We start from the raw sequence: 26157 nt of genomic DNA, 5'->3' as shown, positions 1-26157 counted from the left end.
ATTATGATAACACATAACAATTAAAAGCTGAGCAGTAAATCATACTTTAAGCTGTCACTCTCAAACATGGACAGAGATATTAGAGGGAACCATGAACTGCAGATCTTCTCGTCTCTGGGAAAAACTGTGTGGATGCTCCTGAGCCAATTTTTGAAGAAAAAAAAAAAGAAAGAAAGAAAAGAAAAGTGGCCTCATCATATAACTCACAGAAATCTGGTTCTCCTGTACTCCTTTACTTTGCAAAGGTGAATTTAAACTTTTAGACTGTGACTGTCCAGCACTGAACAGAATAAAATATATTTATGGTTAACAGATTGTTAGCTTCATACAGGGGAACTGGGGATTTGTGTAAAAATCAAATCTTTATAGTTTGGTGAATTCTAATCAACGTGAGGAGTTTGTTACTAATTTCTGGCAGAAATGTCTGATGTTAAGCAAACATTCTCAACAGGTTCTTTATGAGCTGCTTTTAGAAAATCCAGGAATTGCCCCTGCAGAAAGAAACGTATCATCTATCATCACAAACTCAATCTGCATGTTTCACAGTCTCTCTCAATGTAAGTCCCTGCAGATGTATGGCAGCTCAGCTGCAGTAATGTGGAGCGATGAGGCATTCAGGGACATATGCAGTTCTCTGGTATTATTTAGAAATGCATGAGCAGTCACATATGGTGCCATGTGGGCTGCCGTGACCCGACTAAGGAGCAGCTTATCGTCTTTTCCAGAGGATCAGTGTCTGGCTGGCCTCTGCTCAACCAATGCAAAGCCAGCGGAGTGGCCACTTAGACTGACTCAAATTCAGCCTCATGGAGGGATTTATTCCATTTTTGCATTGTGCTAATTCCTGCTGTTATATAGATAAGTCTATACACAGTAGCACAGTTGGTACATCCCTGATAATGAGGTTTTACTCTTAAAGATGATGATTCTACAAGTGTTCAGAAATTTGGAAGCTTTTCTATCTCCCACTGGAAGAGTAAGCACCATGTTTGGCTGGTTTACGTTCAGGCAGAAGCATTTATGTCTTTAACTGAAGCAGCTTTATTTGTGTGGGGAGCTGAAGGCAGTGAGATATAATGAAGTCTTCTTCTTCTTGCATCTGTAAAAAGATTAAATTCACACTTTGACTGAGGTGCTTCCAGCCTCCCTCATTAGTGGATTCTGTGTTTCTCTTTCTCTGCTGCTGGTGAGTTGACACCTTTAAAATTAACATGCTAAACTTAGCAACCCAGCTGCCTCAGTGTTTGCCTGCAGGACATTTAAGTATTTAATATCATTCGAGTGAGACACAACCCTAATCAAGCAGGCTTCAGTGGGTCATCAAACCAAACAGCCAAGGTGAAATATAGCCCTTGTTATGCTTAAGCACATAACCTCAGAAATGATTATTTTACTGTTCCAAAAATAGCAGAGCCCCAGTGAGTAGTGTGACTTTGTCACTTCAAAGCCTCTCAGAGATAAAAAGCAGGAAAACCTGAGCCCATTAAGCTTTTGAGGTTCTCGGGTTCTGGAGTAATGTGTCCCCCACATGATTATCACCACTGAACTTTACCATTTACCATAAATACAAAAAAATTCAAATGAACTGTACCTCAGAAGGCAATGACAAATGATTGGTAGAACAAACTCACCAGTTTCTGTTCCTGCAGTCGAAGGCTACAACACCGTTGGAGTCTGGAGTCCATTTAATACCTGACCAAAAGACAAGGAGTCAGTTCACAGAGTGACACCTGTGATATCAATAAGAAAAAACGTACATGGATACAAGGATATAAGAAATATTGAAAGACAAACAGGGAAGTTTGTGTGGATTGTATGGAATTGTATTATATGATCATTCCAAAATGATGTCAAACTGTCTAATTTCACTTGTTTTATTTCAGTCAGGACCATAAGGGTCAAACAAAGACTGGTATTTCCACAGCAACAGCCCAGAACAGAACAGAGGCACCATCAGTGGCAACAGATGCATGAAAAAGAGTAAATGATACCATAAGGATTATTTTGAATTGTGAAATAATGCAAAGCTACTCTATTAGAGCCAAAAATAAAATCATGGAGCTGGAAACGAGCAGGACACTTTATGGCTGAACTCACCAGGGTAGATCCTGAAGAAACCCGTGGAGCTGCCAAAGTACTGCCAGGTGAGTGTAGGATCCTTCTGGAAGTTACCGATGAAGACGTCGTTTAAAGCCTCTGTGTTGTAGATGGCATTGAGGATGTTAGGATCTGCACACAGAGGAAAAACATGCTGATTTAGAGCTTCCTTTTAAAGAGCCATGGCCTATGTTGAGGGAGTCAGCCGTGAAGCACCTCTGACCTTTGTTGTACACATTGGTGGGAACCTGGATGTTGCTCATCTGAGTGTTGACAGGCAGTTTATTAAAATGTTCATTCTCCTCGAGGGGAAATTCTCCACCCAGATCCACATAGTTCCCATCCTCATCCGCAGTGTTGATCATCATCGAATTGTAGTAATCAAACTGGGAGAGGCAGCAACAGGAAATTCAGCTTGTTTTGTTTGTCACACAGAAATCCTGATTTTCAGTTCATTCAGATTATTGAGGAGTTAGAATCTGGTCTAATGTGTTTTTGTGTTTTTGACCCCTCAGGGCCACCATAAGCATGCAGAGCTTGAAAACTGTCAGGTTTTTGGCAACAAAGGCTGAGAAAAAGTTTTTGATGTTGACAGTAGCTATAAAAACATGTTGCATCTCACATTTCCTTTTTAATAAGGTTTGACTGGATCAGGGAGCCTCTGCCGCTATGGGCTCATTAAGGTCCTAAACGACCCAAAATGCATGAGTGCCTCTTGTGTACTCTCTCACCAATACTGTATATCATTAAGCTTTTATCTCGTGGTTTTTCTTTCTGTCCTCTCTCTCCTTGTACAGGACCTTCCTGCATCCCTTCTAGTTAGAGAAATTTAAGAGGCTTAACCCTCAAAACTGTAAATACAAAAAAGTTGCACAAAATAGTTTCCCACCACAGGAAATTTATTTTGAGTGTCTTCATAGTTTTATTTTTGAAATACACCAATTTTTATATACTGCAGGAAAACAAAAATAAATATTATATGCAAATTATAAAAAAAAAAAAAAACCACCAGTATAGGCTCATAAGGCCCTGATGGTAAAAAACTACATTTCCGCAAAATGACGTCACTTCCGGTTTCGGGCAGGTCATGGCGGACATGCGATAGTTCGCGCTGATGGACGTAGGAAGTGTTACAAACAGCTGATCGGATCGGCAAAGCGTGTTTCTGGAATATTATGTTTTTGTTGCTGCAAGTGCTTTTTATGCAGTTTTTGCAAAGCTATATGTGGAAGGAAACCGTGACCTAGGACAAGCTGATGGCATAAGATGTAAGTACAACTCTCCGGCTTCATATGCAAAAAAAAATTATTGCGCTAGCTTACGTGGTTGCACTGCTACTGGGATTTAAAAATAGTTACGCAAAAGGAGCGTGCCCACTCCGACCGGCTTTAAAGGGTTAAACATCTCTGGCTTCACAATATGAAAATGTGTACAGAACAAATTATATTTGTTTCATTCACATAAGTTTACGGCAAAATATCAGAAATACAAACCCACAGATGGAAGAATCCAGAAATACTTAACTTCCCTGATGCTTATTGTGCGTTTCTTTGCGACCCAGTTTCCTATAGGATCAGTGAAGTTTGACCTAATCTAATTTCAGGTGTCAGCTGAGGTTTAAACCTCCAATCTGCTCCGGCCTCACAGCCTGCTGTCAACTCTGATCCATGCACAGTCAGCTAATGATAGCATTCAGCTAAACCAAGGAAAGTACAAATGCACCCGACACTGACACATGACAGACATGGAGGTTTTATCGTCCATCAGCATTAATTTAAACATGCAGAATACAGAATACGTCCTGGGTGATTCCAAACCAGCCAGTGAATCAGTTATCATCAAAACCAAAGAGTTGCACTGACCTTTAATGTTGCATTGAATTCATGGTACAAATCTGAGTCTTCTGCAGATTCTGCTAACCTCTGGCACAAGAAAAAGAGGAGAGAAATAAAACGGAGACTAAAAGACTGCACTGCACATGCACAGAAAAGCAAACCAGCGAAAAATTATGAAATGTGCAAAATCCACATTTTAAAGGTTCATTAGCTACAATGAGCTAAGAAATTATTATTAGTATTAGTATTATTATTATAATACAGTCTCAAAAGAGTATAGAAAGAAAAGGACTTTGGTGAGCAGATTCTTTTCGTTTTTATTATCAATATTATCAGGACTCCTTAGAGCCACAACAATATGAGAAGCACTTCCTTTAAGAAAAATTCAGATATGAATGGCTTTAAAGGAATATGCACAGCTGGATTTAGCTGCGTTGGGAAAAAGTGAATTAGTTACTGTAGCGCAGAGTTCAACACAAAGGAATTCATCAACAAAGGCAACATTTAAGCACCAAAATGATTTTTATCAAGGCTAGTGTCACAGTTCTGGGTCATTTTGACGCAGCATTTTCTGTTTCTTATATTTTGGTGTTTTTCTAGATTATTATTTATGTTCTGATTCTTGAGTTGTTCTGGTTTGATTTTGTATTATATTTTCTGTCAAGTCTGTCTGTCTCTGTCAAGTCTGCGTCTTTGTAAATTGTTTCCTGTTTTATTTTGATAGTTCCAGTCCTATGTCAGCGTATTCAGTTAGCCCTAATTTCTCCCAGCTGTGTCTCCCTCCTGTTTTCCATTCCCTGATTACTCCACTGCGTATTTAAGCCCTGTGTTGGCCTTTGGCCTTTGTTGCGTCATACTTTCTACATGCTGTGTGTTTGTAGTGTTCCAGTGGTGCAATTCCCCTGTTCTGAGTTTTGTTTTGTTTTTGTGGGAGTTATTTATAAGGAGATTTTTCCAGCATTAAAGCTGTGTTTTCAGTTCCAGTCCCGTCTTTGAGAGTCCTGCATTTTGGGTCCTTTTTCCTTCCTGCCTGCCACACAGCCTATCATGACAGTTAGAAACAGATCATGATTTGAATGCATAAATAACAAAGGCTTTTTTAAAGCTCGGTTTTCTGAGCTTCCAGCTTGATGCACAGCCATGAAACATTCTTCCAGTTGAAATACATTTAGGACCATCACACATTTTTCCATAAGACCAGTCAGACCCAACTACTTCTACTTCAACTGCTCCAGCTGCACACTTTATACAAAGTGATCACAGTGATATTGTTCATGCCACAAAGAAAACTGTCTAACGGATCATTCTGCTGTATTTTGTTAGGCAGCAAACTAATGACACAAATTATAACAGCATGTACTAAAAAACACAATCTTGTAATGAAGATGCAAAAGCAAGAATCACATTATTTTAAAAATCATGGGTTCAAATTAGTTCGGTCTCCCAGGAATAGTCCTGAAAAACCTCCTTTTAATGATCCTCACCTTCACCGACTTCATCTTACTTCCCAACATTCGTTCGATTTCATCAGAGTAGTCCTTCACCAGGTCTTGTCCATCCACCTCTACAATCTTAATGATTGGCTCCACATCCTTCAATTTCTGAGACAAAAACAAAGACAGAGTCAAGAACACCAGAAGTTTTTTTTTAAATATACAATAACAACACATATAACATATTTAATATTTATTTCAAAGCACTTTACACATCATCTCCCATTCACCCACACACTCACATTCCTACAAGCACTTTCTTCAACATCTAACTGCTTTTCTATCTAACATTTAAACTCATCCGCGCTTAGATGAATGCATCAGAGAGCACCTTGGAGCAGCCAAGGCTCTAACTCCTGAGCTGCAGCCACCAAAATATCCATACCGTTCTGGTAACAACAAAGAAAAGCATTGAATCTGTACATTAAATAAACATTAACTCTAGAAAGACAAACTTGCGGAGTGTCATCAGTTATTACGACATTTCAGGATATTCCCAACAAGGTCTGATGTCTTATCCTGTGTTTACAGTATAAATAAAATGCGGCTGCCTTTTTTATGAGATCATTCAGAGTAAATCAACTGCAGTGGAGGCGTCTCTCTCTCTCTCTCTCGGTATGTGTGTGTGCTTGTGTGTATTCTTATACTGAGGGGATATCTGAGGTTATTGGGTCACTTTCTTTGGATCAAGAAGCTCGAGGTGGATAAACCAGCTGAGTGTGCAGAGGGTCAGCCCAGTCTGGGTATTTACACTCTGAATCTCTTCATTAAGTCACTCCCTAATTCCAATTAGTTCAAGCTGCCCAAACTGAAGCAAATACACAAGCAGAGCCAAACACTGAGTCCAACCTCTGTGAAAATCTTCTATCTCGGTCTTGCACACTTGCTGTACAGGGTGGGCCATTTATATGGATACACCGTAATAAAATGGGAATGGTTGGTGATATTAAAGTCCTGTTTGTGACACATTAGTATATGTGAGGGGGCAAACTCCTCAAGATGAGTGGTGACCATAGTGGCCATTTAGAAGTCGGCCATCTTGGATACAACTTGTTTTTTCAACTTATTGGTAATGTCACAAGAAAAACAATGGTGTGCTTGGTTTCAACGTAACTTTATTCTTTCACGAGTTATTTACAAGTTTCTCTTTGTTCACAGCCATTGACATGTTGAAGAGGTTAACACGTGAGGAGCGGATCGAAATTGTGTTGATATCTGGTGAACGCAGTAACCGGGTCATTGCAGCAGATTTCAATGCAAGACACCCTACGAGACCACCCATTTCCCATGCTACAGTTAGCAAACTGCTTGCTAAGTTTTGTGAAACTGGTTCAGTGTTGGATTTGCCAAAATGTGGACGCAAGAAAACTGTCACTAATGAAGAAACATCAGTGGCTGTCCTAGCTTCATTCAGCAAGAGCCCACAGCGTAGCACTCGCCGCATGTCACTGGAGAGTGGCATTAGTCGAACATCCCTTCGGCGGATATTAGCTACTCACAAATGGCACCCTTACAAACTCCAGCTACTGCAGCATCTCAACGAGGATGACCCAGATCGGCGCACAGAATTTGCAGAATGGGCAAAACAAAAATTGGAACAGGACCCTCAGTTCACGCAGAAGATTTTGTTCAGTGATGAGGCAAACTTTTATGTGAATGGTGAAGTTAACAAACAAAACCACCGCTATTGGTCTGACACTAACCCACATTGGATGGATCCCTCCAAGACTGTTGGAACAACAAAAGTGATGGTTTGGTGTGGTATATGGGGTACAACGATAGTGGGTCCATTCTTCATCTACATGATGATGTGTTTCCCTCTTTATGCACTGAAGCTGGCACGTTCCCTGAGTTTTTCCAGCAAGATGGTGCACCACCACATTATGGGTGCCAGGTCCGAGCATTCCTAGATGAACAGTTTCCTGGAAAGTGGATTGGTCATCGTGGGCCAGTTGAATGGCCCCCAAGGTCTCCCGATCTGACCCCCTTAGACTTTTATCTTTGGGGTCATCTGAAGGCAATTGTCTATGGTGTGAAGATACGAGATGTGCAGCACCTGAAACTACGGATACTGGATGCCTGTGCTGGCATTTCTCCTGCGGTGTTGCTATCAGTGTGTGAAGAGTGGGAGAAGAGGGTTGCATTGACAATCCAACACAATGGGCAGCACATTGAACACATTTTATAAGTGGTCAGAAACTTGTAAATAACTCATGAAAGAATAAAGTTACGTTGAAACCAAGCACACCATTGTTTTTCTTGTGACATTACCAATAAGTTTGATGTGTCACATGGCCCTCTTCCTATTGAAAAAACAAAAGTTGTATCCAAGATGGCCGACTTCTAAATGGCCACCATGGTCACCACCCATCTTGAGGAGTTTGCCCCTCACATATACTAATGTGCCACAAACAGGACTTTAATATCACCAACCATTCCCATGTTATTACGGTGTATCCATATAAATGGCCCACCCTGTATAATGAGCACAGAGCTCTATGGAGTCACAAAAAGGATTTCTCAGTGGTTGTTTTGCATCTTAGAGGAAGGGGCCTCAGTGGAAATGTAACCTAGTGTACCTTTGATTATGATGGGTTGCTGCAGAGTGACCCATCACTGAGAGGTCAATTCAATTTAATTTTATTTCTATAGCACCAAATCTCAACAACAATCATCTCAAAGCACGTTATATTGTGAGGTAAAGACCCTACAATAATACAGAGAAAACCCCAACAATTATATGACCTCCTATGAACAAGCACTCTGCAACAGTGGGAAGGAAAAAAAAACCTTTTAACAGGAAGAAACGTGCAGCAGAACCAGGCTAGGGAGGGGCAGCCATCTGCCACGACCAGTTAGAGGTGAGGGGAGGAAGACAAGACAAAAGACATGCTGTGGAAGAGAGCCAGAGATTAATGATATCCATCCATCCATTCACTTCCGCTTATCCAGAGGACACCCTGGACAGGTCGCCAGTCTGTCGCAGAGCTAACACACAGAGACAGACAACCATTCAACCATTCGCACCATTATGCCAGAGTACACGGGGAGAACATGCAAACTCCACACAGAAAGACCCTGGCCTGATGGTGGGATTGAACTCAGGACCTTCTTGCTGTGCGGCAACAGTACTTTCCTTTGGTGTGATACGGTACTATGAGGTCTTTAACCTCCTAGGACCTGGTGTCCACATATGTGGACATCCCATTTTGGGTTGTCTAGACCAAAATACTAAATTTTGCTCTACAAGGGCCTGATATCCACTTACGAGGACATTATACTGCCACATGTATGCTATGCCTTCTGAAGATACTGCCAAGGGAAACTATGTATAACATGGGTGGGCAACTCCAGGCCTCGAGGGCCGGTGTCCTGCGAGTTTTACCTGTGTCCTTGATCCAACACAGCTGATTCAAACAGCTAAATGACATCCTCAACATGTCTTGAAGTTCTCCAGAGGCCTGGTATTGAATTAATCATTTGATTCAGGTGTGCTGACCCAGGGTGAGATCTAAAACCTGCAGGACACAGGCCCTTGAGGCCTGGAGTTGCCCACCCCTAACGTATACTGTTAACAGAACTGGTCCTAGCACCGAGCTTTACAAAACAGGGATCCAACGCAAGAATTAAAACAATGTTGAAAAGTAGAAGCATTCACAGAGTGCAAACCAAATGTACTTTAAGAAGTTTGTAGTGCAGTAAAAACAAGTGCAAAGTGCAGGCTTTATTAAAATGTGCCTTCTTAAAAACAAATTAAATATACTTGACATCATTTTAAGTGCAATTATTTTCTATCATTTATGTGGATTATTATATGTATGACATTTATTGCAGTGTTTCGTAAATTGGTTTTGTTAAATTGTGACCAATAAATCATTAAGTTGACTTCGAAAACCTCGATGGATGTAAGCCAGATTTTAATGGACTGCTAACATGACCCCACTCTACACCCCTACAGTTTTATCACAAGATCATTCAAACCTTTTTAAGCTATGATGTTTACAGAATGATGACACATGGATGCAAGCACTACCAAAAACATCCTTGTAAGTACCGTAATTACCCGTAGCATCATTTTTCTCCTAATAAATCTGTGCTAGGGCACTGAGCTGCATGTGCTCTTAGTTTTAAATGCTATTTTCCAAAACTGGACTTATTTCAGGATATTCTGGCTTCCTGTCTTCCCCCACACTGCTGAAATGCACAGAGTGATGCTGATGATGTAATGTGGGCTTAAACTCCCTGAAAAAAAGGTTTCTTGATCAGCCAGTTGGGGATGTTTCAATCATTTTTTGGTCCCAGTCGTGGCCTGAATCCTTTCAAGTAGCTCTACCCTGCTCGTCTCTGCAAGCGAACCAGACTTTAAGTGTGAACAACACACAAATACAACTCACCATTATTAATGTGCTTAGCACTACTATTACTGAAATTGGCATTTCATTGTTTTTTTAATTTCCATCCATCCATCCATCCATCCATCCATCGTCATCCGCTTTGTCCGGGGTCGGGTCGCGGGGGCAGCAGCCTAAGCAAAGAGGCCCAGACCTCCCTCTCCCCAGCCACCTCCTCCAGCTTGTCCGGGGGAATACCAAGGCGTTCCCAGGCCAGCCGAGAGATATAATCTCTCCAGCGTGTCCTGGGTCTGCCCCGGGGCCTCCTCCCGGTGGGACATGCCTGGAACACCTCACCCAGGAGGCGCCCAGGGGGCATCCTTGTCAGATGCCCGAACCACCTCAGCTGGCTCCTTTCGATGTGGAGCAGCAGCTGCTCTACTCTGAGCCCCTCCCGGATGGCCGAACTTCTCACCCTATCTCTAAGGGAGAGGCCAGCCACCCTTCGGAGGAAGCTCATTTCTGCCGCTTGTATCCGCGATCTCGTTCTTTCGGTCACTACCCACAGCTCGTGGCCATAGGTGAGGGTAGGGACGTAGATCGACCGGTAAATTGAGAGCTTCGCTTTTACACTCAGCTCCCTCTTCACCACGACGGACCGGTGCAGCGTCCGCATTACTGCAGCTGCAGCCCCAATCCGTCTGTCGATCTCCGGCTCCCTTCTCCCATCACTCGCGAACAAGACCCCGAGATACTTGAACTCCTCCACTTGGGGCAGGAACTCATCCCCGACCCGGAGTGGGCACTCCACCCTTTTCCGGCTGAGAACCATGGCCTCAGATTTGGAGGTGCTGATCCTCATTCCCGCTGCTTCACACTCGGCTGCGAACCGTTCCAGTGCGAGCTGGAGGCCCTCACCCGATGAAGCCAACAGAACCACATCATCTGCAAAAATCAGAGATGAGATTCTGAGGCCACCAAAGCGAAAGCCCTCCGCCACTTGGCTGCGCCTAGAAATCCTGTCCATAAAAATTATGAACAGAACCGGAGACAAAGGGCAGCCCTGGCGGAGCCCATCACCCACCGGGAACGAGTCCGACTTATTGCCGGCAATGCGAACCAAGCTCTTGCAACGGTTGTATAGGGATCGAATGGCCCGTAGCAATGGGCCAGACACCCCATATTCCCGCAACACCTCCCACAGGACACCCCGAGGGACACGGTCGAATGCCTTCTCCAAGTCCACAAAACACATGTAGACTGGTTGGGCAAACTCCCATGCACCCTCAAGTATCCTGGAGAGGATAAAGAGCTGGTCCAGTGTTCCGCGACCAGGACGAAAACCGCATTGTTCCTCCTGTATCCGAGGTTCGACTAACGGACGAACTCTCCTTTCCAGCACCCTGGCATAGACTTTCCCAGGGAGGCTGAGGAGTGTGATCCCCCTGTAGTTGGAACACACCCTCCGGTCCCCTTTCTTAAAGATGGGGACCACCACCCCGGTCTGCCAGTCCACAGGTACTGCCCCTGATCTCCACGCAACATTGCAGAGGCGTGTCAACCAGGACAGCCCTACAACGTCCAGAGCCTTCAGGAACTCGGGGCGGACCTCATCAACACCAGGGGCTCTGCCACCAAGGAGTTGTTTAACTGCCTCAGTGACCTCGCCCCCGGAAATTGGCGGGTCATTCCCCTCATCCCCAGACTCTGCTTCCTCCTCGGAAGACGTGTCAGTGGGATTAAGGAGGTCCTCGAAGTATTCCTTCCACCGCCTGACAATTTTCTCAGTCGACGTCAGCAGCGCTCCGCCAGCACTATACACAGTGCAGGTAGAGCACCGCTTTCCCCTCCTGAGACGTCTGACGGTTTGCCAGAATCTCTTCGAGGCAGTCCGAAAGTCTTTTTCCATGGCCTCTCCGAACTCCTCCCACACCCGAGTTTTTGCTTCAGCCACTGCCCGAGCCGCATTCCGCTTGGCCTGTCGATACCTGTCGGCTGCCTCCGGAGTCCCACAGGCTAACCAAGCCCAATAGGACTCCTTCTTCAGCCTGGTGGCTCCCTTCACCTCTGGTGTCCACCATTTGGTTCGGGGATTACCACCACGGCAGGCACCCACCACCTTGCGGCCGCAGCTCAATGCAGCAGCTTCGGCAATGGAGACACTGAACATGGTCCATTCGATTACAAAATCGATCATCGACCTACGGCCTAGAGCGTCCTGGTGCCACGTGCACTTATGGACACTCTTATGTTCGAACAGGGTGTTCGTTATGGCCAAACTGTGGTTAGCACAGAAGTCCAATAACAGAGCACCGCTCGGGTTCAGATCAGGGAGGCCGTTCCTCCCAATCACGCCCCTCCAGGTCTCGCTGTCGTTACCCACGTGAGCATTGAAGTCTCCCAGCAGGACAACAGAGTCTCCAGGTGGAGCACCCTCCAGCACCCCCCCCAGGGACTCTAAGAAGGCTGGGTACTCTGAACTGCCACTCGGCGCATAAGCGCAGATGACAGTCAGGACCCGTTCCCCGACCCTAAGGCGCAGGGAACAAACCCTCTCGTCCACCGGGAAAAACCCCAACGTACCGGCAGCAAGCCGAGGGGATATTAGGATACCCACCCCAGCCCGCCGCCTCTCACCAGGGGCAACTCCAGACTGAGACAGAGTCCAGCCCCTCTCCAGGAGACTGGTTCCAGAGCCCAAGCCATGCGTAGAGGTGAGCCCGACTATATCTAGCCGGTACCTCTCAACCTCACGCACTAACTCAGGCTCCTTCCCCACCAGAGAGGTGACATTCCATGTCCCTATTGCCAGTCTTGGCAGCCGGGGGTCAGTCCGCCAGGGCCTCCGCTCCTGGCCGCCACCCGGCACACAATGCACCCGACCCCTATGGCGCCTCCTGCGGGTGGTGGGCCTGCGGGAGGATGGGCCCATGTCTCCTCTTCGGGCTGTGCCCGGCCGGGCCCCATGGACTAAGGCCCGGCCACCAGACGCTCGCCCTCGGGCACCCTCCCCGGGCCTGGCTCCAGGGCGGGGCCCCGGTAACCCTATCCCGGGCAGGGTAAACTGTTCCCTCGGTGTCCTTTTCATAAGGGTCTTATGAATCGCTCTTTGTCTGGTCCCTCACCCAGGGCCAATTTGCCATTTTAATTTATGGTGGATAAATGTGGTTTGAATCTTTGTTTAATTATTTTTATTTCTTTGTGTTATCTTTCAGATGTCACTGAGGTGAGAAGGATAAGGAGGCGCATAAAGTAATGCCATAGAGTTTATGGGATGGTTATTATACAAGATGATCTTGAGGGTCAGCCTTTTAACATCATTTAACATTCATTTTAGCACTGATACATTCATAGATTTGCTCATATAGCAATCCTCCAACGATTGCTGTATTTTATTTCTCATTCATGGCCAGAGAAAACGTACATGAAAACAACATGAAACCCGCAAGGCAGAAAACAATGTTATCTGGGGGTTATTTTGGTTCCTATACATGCATGTTGTTTATTCTGCAGGAGGTGGATGTGTGTTTAAAAGCATACAAACTGCTGACTGCCTCTGACGGCTCTAAATCTGACAGATAAATGGATGAATGTCTAAAATCAGAACAGGCCGCAAATCCTGACGCTGGTAAAGAGGGCTCAGTCCTCAATCTGGGCATTATCATGATCCCTGGGTGTGTTTGTCCTGGCAAACAAGCATAAATGTGCACACAGACTCACACACACACAATGATAGGCACACTCACCAACATACACGAATGTACATCCGAACTCTTCCAATTGCTCTTTGTTTCCAGTTCAAACAGTCAGAAGCCTCAGGACCAGTTTGAGGGTAAGAAACTCACATCTAAAGTAGACTTTGGCCATGTTTTAATTATTAAAAGAAAATTCAACCCAAATGAATACAACACCAGAAAAGACAAATACAAGCCTCAATGGTTTATGAGACTTCTTTGTAGAACCTACAGAGAGTGAACGCTCCAGAAGTATGAAAGACTGAAATAGGACCTCTCAGTTTTGGACACGTTGGCCAAATCATTGCTCAGTCAGTATTTATGCTTTCTTGCAGCCTTATGCAAATGTTTGGTAAAAGTCTGAGGCTTGTCGAAATGACAAATCCTAGAACATTCTTTTTAGGACGACTTTTGAATTTGAAATTTGCTTTTACCAGTTCTGGCTTCATTTACCTTCTGCAGCAGCAGAGATCCAGAGTATTTGGTTGCACACTCTCGAAGTTCTGCAGAGAATCTCAACGCCCACTGCTGCACCCTGCAAGACAGAAAGACAACAGACAATATCAAGGACTCACATTACAGACTGTTAGAAAACCACAAGAAGAGACGCAAACAAAAGATAAGGAAACAAAACAAAATAAAACAAACAAGCAAAAAGAAAAGAAAAGAAAATCTCACCACTAGATATCAGTAGATTGCAGTTAAATGAACTTCATGCATTATCCTAACTAAGATGGCTGCTGTAAGACAAACAGCTCTGGCTGTAAAGTGAGTGTTGGCTCTTAGGCTGTTGTTTACCTCAGCTGTCAATGTGTCCATGTCTATTTGGACTGTAAAACATTGTGAAACGAGTTTAATACAAGCCAATGACTCCGAGAAGCTCATCAAGTTCTGCTATTTTTGCTATTAGCCACTGTTACATCCACTTCAAAGAAAGTTTCACCAACGTTGTTGGACTCTGAAACTTTCATACAATGTGAGAATGTAATCAAACTGTTTATCAAGGGAAAGCGTGAATTTTAGAACAATTAAGCCAAACATTAGCTGAAAACAAGAACACTGCAGGCAACAAGGACACGGACCAGCCGGCTCATTATCGGTATTCAGCTCAGTCCGCCTCTCTGATGGTACGGAGGTGCGTCAGTGTCTGGAACTGGCAGCTCGAAAATCTGGAAAGGTGAAATCAATGCTGACAGAAATATACACTTTTTTACAGATGATGTCTTTGTCAGAGGTGCCTTGTATATTTCAGAAAGATAATCTTATACCGCATACTTCATCTACTCGAACAGCATGGCTTCATAGTAGAAGAGTTTGGTTGCTGAACTTTCCTGCCTGCAGTGTGTGAGAACATTTGGAGCACCAAGAAAGCAAAAATAGAACAAAGACAAGCCAGGGCTGCTGAGAGCTAGGATCCTCTATCAGACAAGAATGGGAAAACTGTCCTCTCCCAGAAGTAGAGTTAAAAGTAGAGTGGATACTACACAGTGGGAAACATGGCCCTATTCCAACTTTTTGAGACGTGTGGCTGCATTAAAATTAGGGAGAAGATCCTCTAGGACACCATCCATCATCTCATTACGAGCACGGCCCGGGTCAGGCATGCATACAAGCATGCAGGCCGTAGAAACTACTGAAACGATGTGACATCCTTTTATTCCCAACACATCATGCAGTCCATATCTGTATCGATATGCAGCATGATTTTTTTTTCCAGTGTTCTCTCAATTTGTCGGAGCAGTGTGTATATAGTGTCATGCCACATATTATTTTGTGTTAAGTTTCACTCTGTGTACTTACCGATTTGAATATATGAGGTTTATCAGTTTTTATTCCTTTATAATATGATTCATCCCGCTTGGTTTCCTGATTCTTGTGGATCGCGTTTGACCACCTGGGTTGGCTGGCCTGATTTGTAGCACCTGTCTGAGCTGCTATCGATGCCAGCTGGGTTTGAATAACGCAGTGTGCTGGACCTTTTGATCTCCATCTGTTACATACACACTGTCCTCTAACTTCTTTGATTAAACATTAAAATATTAGTTGAGGAAAGCATCGCAGCGAAACGGTCATGAAAGAAGCCCATGTTTAAAATTTGCTGTTAGCCACTGCATGATAAAAATCATTGGTGCACTCAGACAAACTGGACTCGTACTGAGCTTGGAGCACTTCTCATCAATGGTCTATGTAGCAGAAAGGCAGGGACCCTTTGTTTATGCTATACCACCACTTTACCTCAGGATGAAAAGTTCTGTTGTTACGTTCTTGCGCTGTCAGGTGTTTAGCGTAAGCTTGACCGTGTGTTTCCATGACAACGCTTGGCTCAGCAGCGGTGCATTACAGCAGAAAAAGGCCCTTAAATATGACAGTGATGAAAGAGATTTAGATAATCTGCTCCTCATCTGGGTCACAGCAGAGAGCTGCAGGGGTCCACTCAGCACAGACCCACAGCAATGCAACAAAGCTGCAAGTTAAAGTTTTGGTTTGTGTCGCAACAGCAAAATGGACAATTAACACAACAGACACTATAATGTTTCTATCATATGATATAGAAATATAATATAATAAAATATGTACAGAGGAGGTCAGGAGAGATGTAGAAGAGTGAAGTACTATAACCATCTGTGAAAACCAGTGAAAGCTTTGTCATGGTTTCTGCATTTCAGCCATGTCTCAAAGCTGATGATCACTGATTGTGAACTAAGGCCATGCACACAGGCTGGTTAAAGCTCCATCATGTCATAGATGCACATGATCCAGAAACCCTGCCTAAACAGTTTGTTTCAGACACAGGATGACCCGAAGGCCCATTTTGAACTATGAATTATTCAAAGTTACCCCTGGAATTGAAAGCAAAAACATCAATCTGGAGATTGGGAGAACAACGTTCACTTTAACCATTCTGAGGGAAAACATCATCAGAATATTCCAGGTCCAGGTGATGAATAATTACACATAATGAAGACAGTGTGAAGTGCTTCAGTCACAGCACTTCACACAGACAGACAGAGGAGAGAGAGAGTTTACCCAGCATGTGTTGAAAAGGAGGGTAACTCTCCATCTGTTCTGGACATTAATCCTCTAAGTTCAGTGCAGACACACACACACACACACACACAGTAAATACACTGTGGGCTTGTAACAGGTTTGACAATAACCCATGTAAGACACACTGCTCTGCTACAGATGTAACTAATTACTGTTCATTTAAATTCTGGGTGCTAGATTCCTTTGATGAATCATTTAAACTATGAAATGCTATGTACCATCATGCACACGTCTTATTATATATGAGCAACTCTCAGCGGCAAAGAGCTGCCAAAACTGTAGTTTGTTAAAACTCCCGATGCCATCAGCAGTGTTGGGAAGGTTACTTTTAAAATGTATTCCATTACAGAATACAGAATACATGCCCCAAAATGTATTCTGTAACGTATTCCGTTACGTTACTCAATGACAGTAACGTATTCTGAATACTTTGGATTACTTAATATATTATCATGCTTTTTACAACAACGTGAATGTACTATTGCTGTGTGATTTATTACTGTTACTGAAGGTCCGCGACTCCGAACTGTAGTAAAGGGACCTCTGACTAATACGGCGGGGTCCCTGTCGGCCCGTAGCCGAAAACTAGCTTTACTTTGTTGTCTGGGTCACTTTTCTTGCGAGAGACAGAGAGAGGCGTTGAAAGACTGCTCCAACGGAACTTATTGTTTTCGGAGGAAAACACGAACACGGTGTACAGTCGAGTCTTAATAGCTTACTTACAACTGGGCTCGTCAGGCTCTCTTCTTGGCTGAAGTGGTTATTATAATATTTAGATGCTTCCAGCTCCCGTTTTTCCTCGATGACAACTCGTACCTTTCCACTCCCCTTTTTCTCCCTCCTCGCGCTCACAGACACATAATGTGTATGGCAGTCCATTCTCCCTGCAGCACGGACTACACTGCCCATGATGCTACATTCTTTAGAGCTATGCTTGTAGCATTCTGCCTGTTAGCTTAGCACAACAACAACAACGAAAAGGCGCTCTCTCACCCAGGAAACACACAGTCGCACAGAGAGAGAGAGAGAGAGCGTTGCCCTGTAACCATGGCAACCGTAACGCTGCCGCCTGGAATAACAGAATGTAGCTGTCAAACAAAACCCAAACAGTCCTGACAGGAAAGTACCGCAGTGTAATCCATTTATTTCAACAAAGTAACTGTATTCTGAATACCACCTTTTTAAACGGTAACTGTAACGGAATACAGTTACTCATATTTTGTATTTTAAATACGTAACGGCGATACATGTATTCCGTTACTCCCCAAAACTGGCCATCAGTGATCATGTGATTTAAGTGCTCGATGCTTTGCCCTTTTTTCTTAGATTTTTATCTGTTTTTTCTTTAATCCCAGAACTCTTGACAGTATAAAATTTTAAAAATAACAATAATTTTGTTTGAATCATGTTTACCCTTGTAAGGAACTCTTCTCTCCATTTTCTCTTTACTCTTTTACACATCACAAATGGCAGAGTTTGACCACCATGAATAGAATAGAAATTTGACCCCGGAACATGTTATCAGTAGGCTGGCTGGATAGCATCTTATAGTTACGTATTTTAAAATGTAACATTCAGCAGAACAACCCAAATAATTCAATCTGAGCTCAGAGAGATGATGAACACTGCTGGAAGACTGAGCTGGAGTCATGGTAGGCACTGGTTTGCTTGTGTTTCTGTCTCGCTCCTGTTTTCTTTCTCAGGCCTTGGCTGGGTTGGGCAGGTGGAGCTCTACCTTTGGGTGGAGTTGCCACCATCTCCTGCACACCAGCAGGAGATGGTGGCACACCTGTTGCTTATTTTCCTGTCTCCAAGTATTTAAGAACCAGCTCACACATCCAGTCTTTGCCCAATTGTCTGTTTTTCAGTGTGGTATTCAAACCCTTCCTTGTGACCTTCCTTGGCACCCCTCCTGGACCTTACCAACAACCCTCACGTGTAAGCCTGCACCTTCAGTCCTTACTTCTCCTGAACCCAGCCTTCTGGATCTAATACTGCTCTCCTCTCTCCCAGTGAACCTTCGTCTAAATGCATCTCCGGAAACTCAGGAATTCCGCTTTTGCCAGTGTCCTCTATCCTAGAGAAATCCCCCCATGGAAGTTATTCTGTGTTTTAAAATCAGTGCTTCTTGTAAACAATAAAGGTCTTGAGTTTGATCAGTTCAGCCTCTTTCTGGTTGTGCATTAGAGTCCACTATGCCTTTGGTGTTCATGCCTTGATAAGCGTCTGCCTTTAGTTTTCCAAACTGTTTAACTTAAAGCAGCAATCCTTGATGAATCTCTCTGTCCTTCAGCTCTCTGCAGATTTACGTTTTACTTTAGTTGCTGTATTTAATCCTTTATTTGCTGCCTTTGAAACACTTCAGTCGCTCATCCTGTCCTCCTTCAACACATGCTTGAATCTTCTGAGGTCTTTCCCTTTTCCTCCTGCCTGGCAGCTTTATCTACATCATCCTTTTTCCATCGTATCCACTATCCCTCCTCTGCACATATCCAAACCATCTCAGCCCCAACTTTGTCTCTAACCTGAGCTGTCCCGCAGATATACTCATTTCTAAGCCTGTCCATCCAAGTGACTCCCAAGAAAAATCTTACCATTTCATCTCTGCCCCCTCTATCTCCACCTTCTGTGTTTTTGTCAGCACCCTTGTGTTCCAAATCATTTGACTGATATCATTGATCGAAACTATAAACTTCATTTATTCAACACTCCTCCCAGAGCTTCGCACTGAACAGGTAGCAATGATTACTCTGACATTTTTCTACCTGTTATAACATAAAAATGTTTTCATTTTCAATACAAATTGTGCCAGGTCTGAAAAAATAAATAATAAATGGATCACCTACACTGCCTATAAACGTAAAATGTCACATGTCAAACATCTGGGAGATGTCAATAATAAAGAATGGGTAGTGCTCATTACATCCCTGTAAACTCATCTGCCCCGAGTTTCCTTGTTTTTCTGACACATTGTTTAAAACATCATAATTTTACTTACTAGCCTTTTCCAAAAAAATAAATAAATAAAAATGTAAAAATACATTAAAATAAGTACTGCCAGGCATGGGAGCCTTTAAAATCTAAATAAGAATGTTAAAGTGTATTTCATGTGTTCAGAGGTATGAATGGAAGCAACTGAGATACTGGGTTGGTATTCCTGCTACTGAAAGTCTGATTGTATGGGTCATGAACTCCAGGCAATGTTGGAAAAACTAGGTCGGTCCAAAAAAGAACTAGAAGCACGCTCTTCGGTTCAGGTGAGTACACACCACACCGCTGTGAAGTTACTGGACAGTTACTTGTTCTCGCCTGCGTCGATGTTGGGTAACGTGTAGAAATGTTCTGGGCTGCAGTCCACCTGTGAAAACAGCTTCCAGTATAAGTCTGAGGGGGCAGAGCCCTATAGAGCAATTTATTTTCTCACATTTAGAGTTCTAACAGTACCAGCTGATCACTTTATATTCACTGTTAGGTTTAACAGTCCTAAAATGCTGCAGCATATGAAAGCAACGGTCTCCCATCCGTCTCCAATTCAATCTAAAAATGCTCCCAAAATAAATCCTCCATCAAGATCACCTCTGAAGTCTATTCAGCTAATCCCCTGTGCCGAGGGTGATCTGCCCAGCAGACTGACTGACAGAAAATACACAGCCATCATTTCATTTCACAACCAGGTCAAAGGTCAGCAGTCCAGACAGCGACCTGGAGCAATGTCAAAGTTTTTTTGTTTTTTTTTAACTGCTTATCTAACTCATCGTGGTGATGTATGGCAAAAAAATCGGGTTAATGTACTGTCTAATACAGCCGATAAGACAGCTTTATGATTAAGCCTGGAGACAAGCTACAGTTAATTGTGCACTATGCAGCACTTGCATTAAATACTTGTTTTATTGCTTTATATTAAGTGTTTATAACACAACCAAAAAAATAAGACTTTCCTCTAGTTTCTTGGCTGCTTCTAACAGCCTGTAGACTGTGTGCAGGTTGGGTTCAAGGCACAAGACTTTTATACTCGCTCCTGCCTCTGTGAACCTCATCTGCCATCTTATAGAATCACAGTTAGCAACACTAGCTCATATCAGCCAACAGACACCATTAATCACCAACATCAACAAACGAGCTGCTCCCACAGATGAAACACAAACTTTACAAAAGGGGCAAAAAAACAATCAGTTTAATCTAGTGAAGCACTTTTGGTCAAGTGGTAATGTGACCAGTAATGAGGCAGAACTGGTCACTACATCAGCACAGCATCTTCCTACTTTGATCCATGCATGGGTGCATGAGCACGCAACCAAGCAGCAGCAGGCTGGTAAAAGGTGACAACTACAACTATCTGGATGAAAAACAAAACATTCAATAGATTGATAATTTCCATGAACCTTGCAAAATAAAAACAGTAAATCCTAGAAATATTATTATTGTGTGTGAAATACATGCCTGATCTTCTATATCAGAACTGCCAGTGAAAGTGAACTCTGCAGCTTCTCATTTCATTTTGTTGGTGCTGCCATCTGTGACGGCCTGCTTGAAAGTCTGACAGTATCGCGTTACCTCAGTTATTGCTCACTGAGTGTCACTGGTACAAAGTCCTGCCTCTTTAGCTCTGCATGCCACAGCGGCTGAGGTGGATTTGCATGGGTTTAGGTGCATTTGTAGCCAGGTGACGTGGCCCTGTTTGTCCAGGCCTATGGCGGTTTGGTGGAGAATGTGGGTCAGGCTTGGAAAGGTGACCGTGGCCAGCGAGCCATGCTGGCCCACAGATGGTGATGCGGAGGGAGCGTGTGAGGAAGCTGTAGCCGTGCAGGACTGCAGCTGCAGGGAGCTGCTGCTCTCTAACTGCCTCACAGATTCATGATAATGAGCTTCAACGGCAGCAAAACAGACAACACAAAACCACAAACATGTTGGGTAGATAAACACACTGCAAGAGCTTTGCATGTCACAAACAGTACATAAGAGAAAAGCAAAGTTGCTACAATTTTAATGAGCTTGAAAATCAATATTTGGTACGACCAGCTTTATTCTTCAACAGCCTGAACTCTCTTAGGCAGCTTTCTTATATATTTCCTTAAGTAGTCTTCAGGAATTGTTCTCTGAAGGGTGTTCAAAGCTCTTTGGATGTTGGCTGCCTTTTTCAGGCTCTCTTGAGGTCCAGACCCTGCGGAGGCCAATCCATGGCTTAAAGTATTCCAGTGTGTTTTTCTATCCAGGTGTTTTTATTGCGCTGGCAGTGTTTGGAATAATTGTCACAATAAAAGAATGAAGCCACTGTCAATCAGACACTTTCCAGATTGTGTTGGTCGATCAAAATCTGTGTTCTCCATAAATTCTGGAAAGATCTCAGACACCACTGACTGAAATGCGGCCCCAAACCAAACAAAGCCTCCAGCATGTTTTACACATGTAGACAATCAGTCTTGCAGTTCTCTCCTGACCTCCTCTGCACATATTAACAATAATTTAAACCAGAAAGTCAAAATCAGAAAAAAAATCAGGGGATAGAAGTCTACCATAGTGGAGATTATTCGTATGATGAAAACTATAGAAATGTACTGGAAACCCTCGATTCATCCATATTGTCCTGCTCACCTGGGTTGCAGGATCAACAATCAATGCAGAAATTCCCAAACCTTTTCAAGCTGCTGAAAAGTCAGCTGAAAGGCAGAGTCCTGGTTCTGCCCTGGATATGTCTGAAACTTCTCACCTAGGACCCACCCAATTAGCATCCTAGTCAGATGTCTGAACCTTCTCCAATCACTTCTTCCAAAGTAGTTCTATTATGAGCTCCTCAACCTCTCTCCAAGAGTGAGACCAGGCATTTTCCAAAGAAGGTTATTTCCGCTCCTTGCTCATTTTTCCAGTTGCCTCCCACAGGTCCCACACATAGAGGAGAGCAGGGACATGTAGTCAAAAATGTGCAATGCAATGTATTTCTTATTTTAACAAAAGAAAAACTTCATAAACCACACAAAAAACCTAAACAGCTTAGAACCTAATAGCAAAGTAACTGTTTTTTTGGCCAAACTGGATGCTGTACTCCAGTTTGTGTGACCCATGTTGAACAGCTGAGTTAAAATAAGCTTTTGGGTTTCCTAAATCTGAGTTTTTAGAAGTGTTACATCACTTTTAACTGTCACACCTGCAAAAATCAAAGACAGTGGAGAGCAGATTTCAGGGAGTCCTGAGGGAAAACAGCCTGCCGAAACACAGTTATTCTCTCGGGACCTCCATGAAAGCGCAGTGCACTCTGGGAGTTGACTATCAGAAGCTGGAATAAGCCCATTCAGGACTATTTTCTACAAGCTACACGCTTACTATATTCTATATGCGTTCATATTAACATGTCAGTCATGTTACCATAACTGCGAATGACATTCAACTTTCCCATCCATGGGTTTCTAACGATATCTACAGTCTTACAATAATGCAGGCCTTTAAAAAAACATTTTAACCCTCTGCAGAGGTTATGAGACGTAAACATTGTGCACTTACGTCTCAGGTGGGATCTTCATCTGAGCCTCAGCTGTGATCAAAAGGCAAAAAATTCCCATTAGCCTCAAGAGGGTCCTCATTCCCAAAACATTAATGCTGTCCATCCTGTATCCCTGAAGTCCGGACTTGGAGCTCCTTTAAAGAGACTTTAAAGGAAGATTCTCAAACTGGGAGAAGCTCTGAATGTTCAAGAAGATGATAAAGAGTTTGTAGGAAACGGTTTCCTCATGTTGGCTAAAGACAGGAAACGGTGACATTTATAGTTACAGACTTTTGACCCTGAACTCTTTCCATCACGTCTGAATAAACTGGTCCTGCTGCCAGCATCTTCTCTGTTTGCTTCAGCCTCTCATCTTCATCAGAGCAACTTCTAAAAGATCCAGAGAAACTCAAAATCATTGCACACCCAGACAAAGAGTTAAAAATCCATCCTACTGTCCACAGGAAAGACTACTGTAGCAAGTTCCTCCAGGTTACTCCTTATGGAACCAGGAACAGTGAGTGGGTTCATTTCACCACCTTGCAGATATTAAAGAAAACATAAAGCTGGTTGTCTGCAGTAGACACTGCAGCCACTTGCCTTCCCTGTCGCCCAATTTGTGGTGTAATCCACTTGGATTAAAAACTCCTCTTCCTCATGGAAGAGAGCGTCACAGAGAGAGAGAGAGAGAGAGAGAGAGAGAGAGAGAGAGATGAGTGGGGAGGGATTGGAGCAGGGGATTGGATGCAGGCTCTGTTTTATCAGAGAGGATTAGAGCAATTTCTGGAGACAGACTCCCCAGCAACCAATCGCAGCTGCTGTAGAGAGAAAAAAAGAAGAAAAAAAAAAGCACAGGCTCAGTTTGGCTGCTCAAAGAGAGAAAGGGAGAGAGAGAGCAGCTAACAAGACATAATGCCCCAACACACACACACTCAGATAATCAGCTGATTGACAAAAAACCCCACACTCAAGCATTCACATAAATTACATTTTATTGACACTCTTTAAAGTCATGAAGCTAAACCAGACACACAAAGAGACACACAGTCCAAGGTTTCACTCTACTATCTGATCCAGATCCACCAAGACTTTAAACCTTCAGTAAGCTGATAAAAACCCACTTAGAGGTAAAGCTGCTGACCAATTACGGCTCACCATTATCTCACCATCGTCATCCCAACCCATCAACAACATTATCTCCACAACTGGAAAAGACAAAAAGAGGTGCAAATGTTACACTGAAAACAGGGGGGAAAGAATCACGAGAGTGATTATGACTTGCGTCTCTCATGCAGTCGTTTATTGCAGTGAGGAGAACTCGCGAAAGCTCCTTAATAGGGATGGGTATCGAAAACCGGTTCTTGTTGAGACCGGTTCCCACTGTTTCAATTCCTTGGAATTGTTTGCCATTTTTGCAAACGATTCCCTTATCGATTCCAGTCGCCCCGAATGACGTCACCACGTTACGGAGCGTCATTTACCTGGCAGGAAACACGGCGCCTAAGCGGCTCAAACGCTCAAAAGTTTGATTATACTTTATGAGAACGGATGACAACAGGGCAACTTGCTAAGTAGATATTTCATTTAAGGGAGGAAACACTACGAATATGCAAAAGCATTTGCTCACAAAACACGCGATAATCTTAAATGAATGTCGTGTTTTTAATTCCGCTCCGGACTCGTGAATCTCAGCCCAGCAGCAGCGGTAACGTTTGCACGTCCTCTCCCGTTAATGCGGCAGATAAATAATCAACTACATTGTGTTAGCGCGATCTGCCTTATTACAAAACCTGCCATTACTGTGCATTTAGTGACCATGATGAGACAGAGTCTGGCTCAGATGCTGGCAGTTCTCGCTGCAGTCTACCGGTAGCGTCTCCTTTCAGGCCAGGATAGACGAATGTCACCGAGCAGTGTCTAAGTTTGTGGTAAAAGGTTTGCACCCATTTGCCACAGCAGATGCCCCGATTTTCGGTAAGTGAATGTGTTTAATTGTAGGCAGGGACATTACTGGATATTCTTGTGTAATTGCCACAGAATAATTTATGTTATACTTTGTTATTGCTACAGAAGAATATTTATTTTATTATTTTACATTTACAATTTTTTTTCCTGGGGACCCAGTGACACCCATTGAAGAGCCATAGGCTGGATCTCTTAAGATCTCACTGTTGGGTTTGTAAGGCCATGTTACTCCTAAATTTCTATCTTGTTCAAAGAGAAGATATAAAACAAAGTTCTAAGCTAATCGACCTTAGTGTTCTCCTTTAAAAAAAAAAAAAAGAATCGATAAGAGAATCGATAAAGAATCGAATCATTAAACAGAATCGAAAATGGAATCGGAAGCATGAAAATCTTATCAATACCCATCCCTACTCCCTAGTGGAGAATAGAGAGGCTACTAATCGATCCCAGAAAAGGCTTACTAGCCGACCAGTGATGTATAGATTGCAGTTCTCTTAAATAACATGAAATCCATTAATATAACATGAAAAATAATAACCTCTTAACCATTTTCTTACCATATTTACATTATTTTTGTCCTTATATCAACTGATATAAATTAGTATTAACTGAACCCTTTTATATTCAGTAATCCTTCAACCTGTCACACTCTCCCCCACTCAAAAAATGTGGTGTGGTGATGCTGAGCTGAGTCGTTTTTGCAGCCCCTGATGATCTCTGGCTGGCCTCAGGAAACATGCGCTAAAACACAGCTACCAGTTCGCCTCAATAGCAACACCTTCCTCACTGCAGTTTGCCTGGGTTGTATGGGGGGATTTGGCTGGCTTGGACTACGATGTGCAGATTGTGGACACCGGACATCTAAGCAGCTATCCCAGTGGTGCCTCCAAATGTTACACCCCTGAAAACAGGGGGAAAAGAATCATGAGAGTGATTATGACTGCGTCTCTCATGCAGTCGTTTATTGCAGTCAAAATGAACAGAAATGTTTCACATTCTGTACTGCTTAATGTCACATGGTGGAAGGAAAAGCTAAATAATAAACCAAAATAATAAAGTGCTTACTATACATATACCTGAACAGGTTTTCCAACAAAATGGCTGACAGTAGTGGTGTTTTTAGCTCCTGATGTTAACCAGGCGAGAAATTTGGGTGTAGTGATGGATGCAGACCTAAAC

The 26157-nt window shown here is 43.3% G+C and overlaps 1 protein-coding gene and 1 long non-coding RNA gene across 6 annotated transcripts in view; one reads left to right on the top strand and one right to left on the bottom strand.

Moving 5' to 3' along the window:
• Positions 1-23655, bottom strand: part of LOC102293364 (voltage-dependent calcium channel subunit alpha-2/delta-4) — an 82528-nt gene extending 58873 nt beyond the window's left edge. For 3 of the 5 annotated variants that reach the window (XM_005946715.3, XM_005946716.3, XM_042213837.1), the window contains exons 1-7: positions 23034-23655; positions 13944-14025; positions 5417-5533; positions 3960-4019; positions 2321-2483; positions 2098-2229; positions 1632-1692 (exon numbers count right to left, since the gene is read on the bottom strand). In XM_005946715.3, coding sequence (XP_005946777.1) covers positions 1632-1692; positions 2098-2229; positions 2321-2483; positions 3960-4019; positions 5417-5533; positions 13944-14025; positions 23034-23137 — 719 coding nt within the window. In that variant the 5' untranslated portion in view covers positions 23138-23655. Of the gene's footprint in view, positions 1-1631; positions 1693-2097; positions 2230-2320; positions 2484-3959; positions 4020-5416; positions 5534-13943; positions 14026-14572; positions 16861-17261; positions 17306-23033 lie in introns of those variants that run through there. The other 2 variants (XM_042213839.1, XM_042213838.1) reach the window with 2 other exon arrangements.
• On the top strand, positions 17742-18675 carry LOC106632337. The gene is made up of 3 exons (XR_001335699.2): positions 17742-18190; positions 18407-18476; positions 18552-18675. It is a non-coding gene; the product is annotated as an uncharacterized LOC106632337 (long non-coding RNA).
• Positions 23656-26157: the final 2502 nt, after the last annotated feature.

This window comes from Haplochromis burtoni, unplaced genomic scaffold (assembly GCF_018398535.1).
Source record: "Haplochromis burtoni strain Fernald_Lab_line unplaced genomic scaffold, NCSU_Asbu1 Contig_487, whole genome shotgun sequence".
Lineage (NCBI taxonomy): Eukaryota > Metazoa > Chordata > Actinopteri > Cichliformes > Cichlidae > Haplochromis > Haplochromis burtoni.
This window is presented reverse-complemented; position numbering and strand designations above follow the sequence as displayed.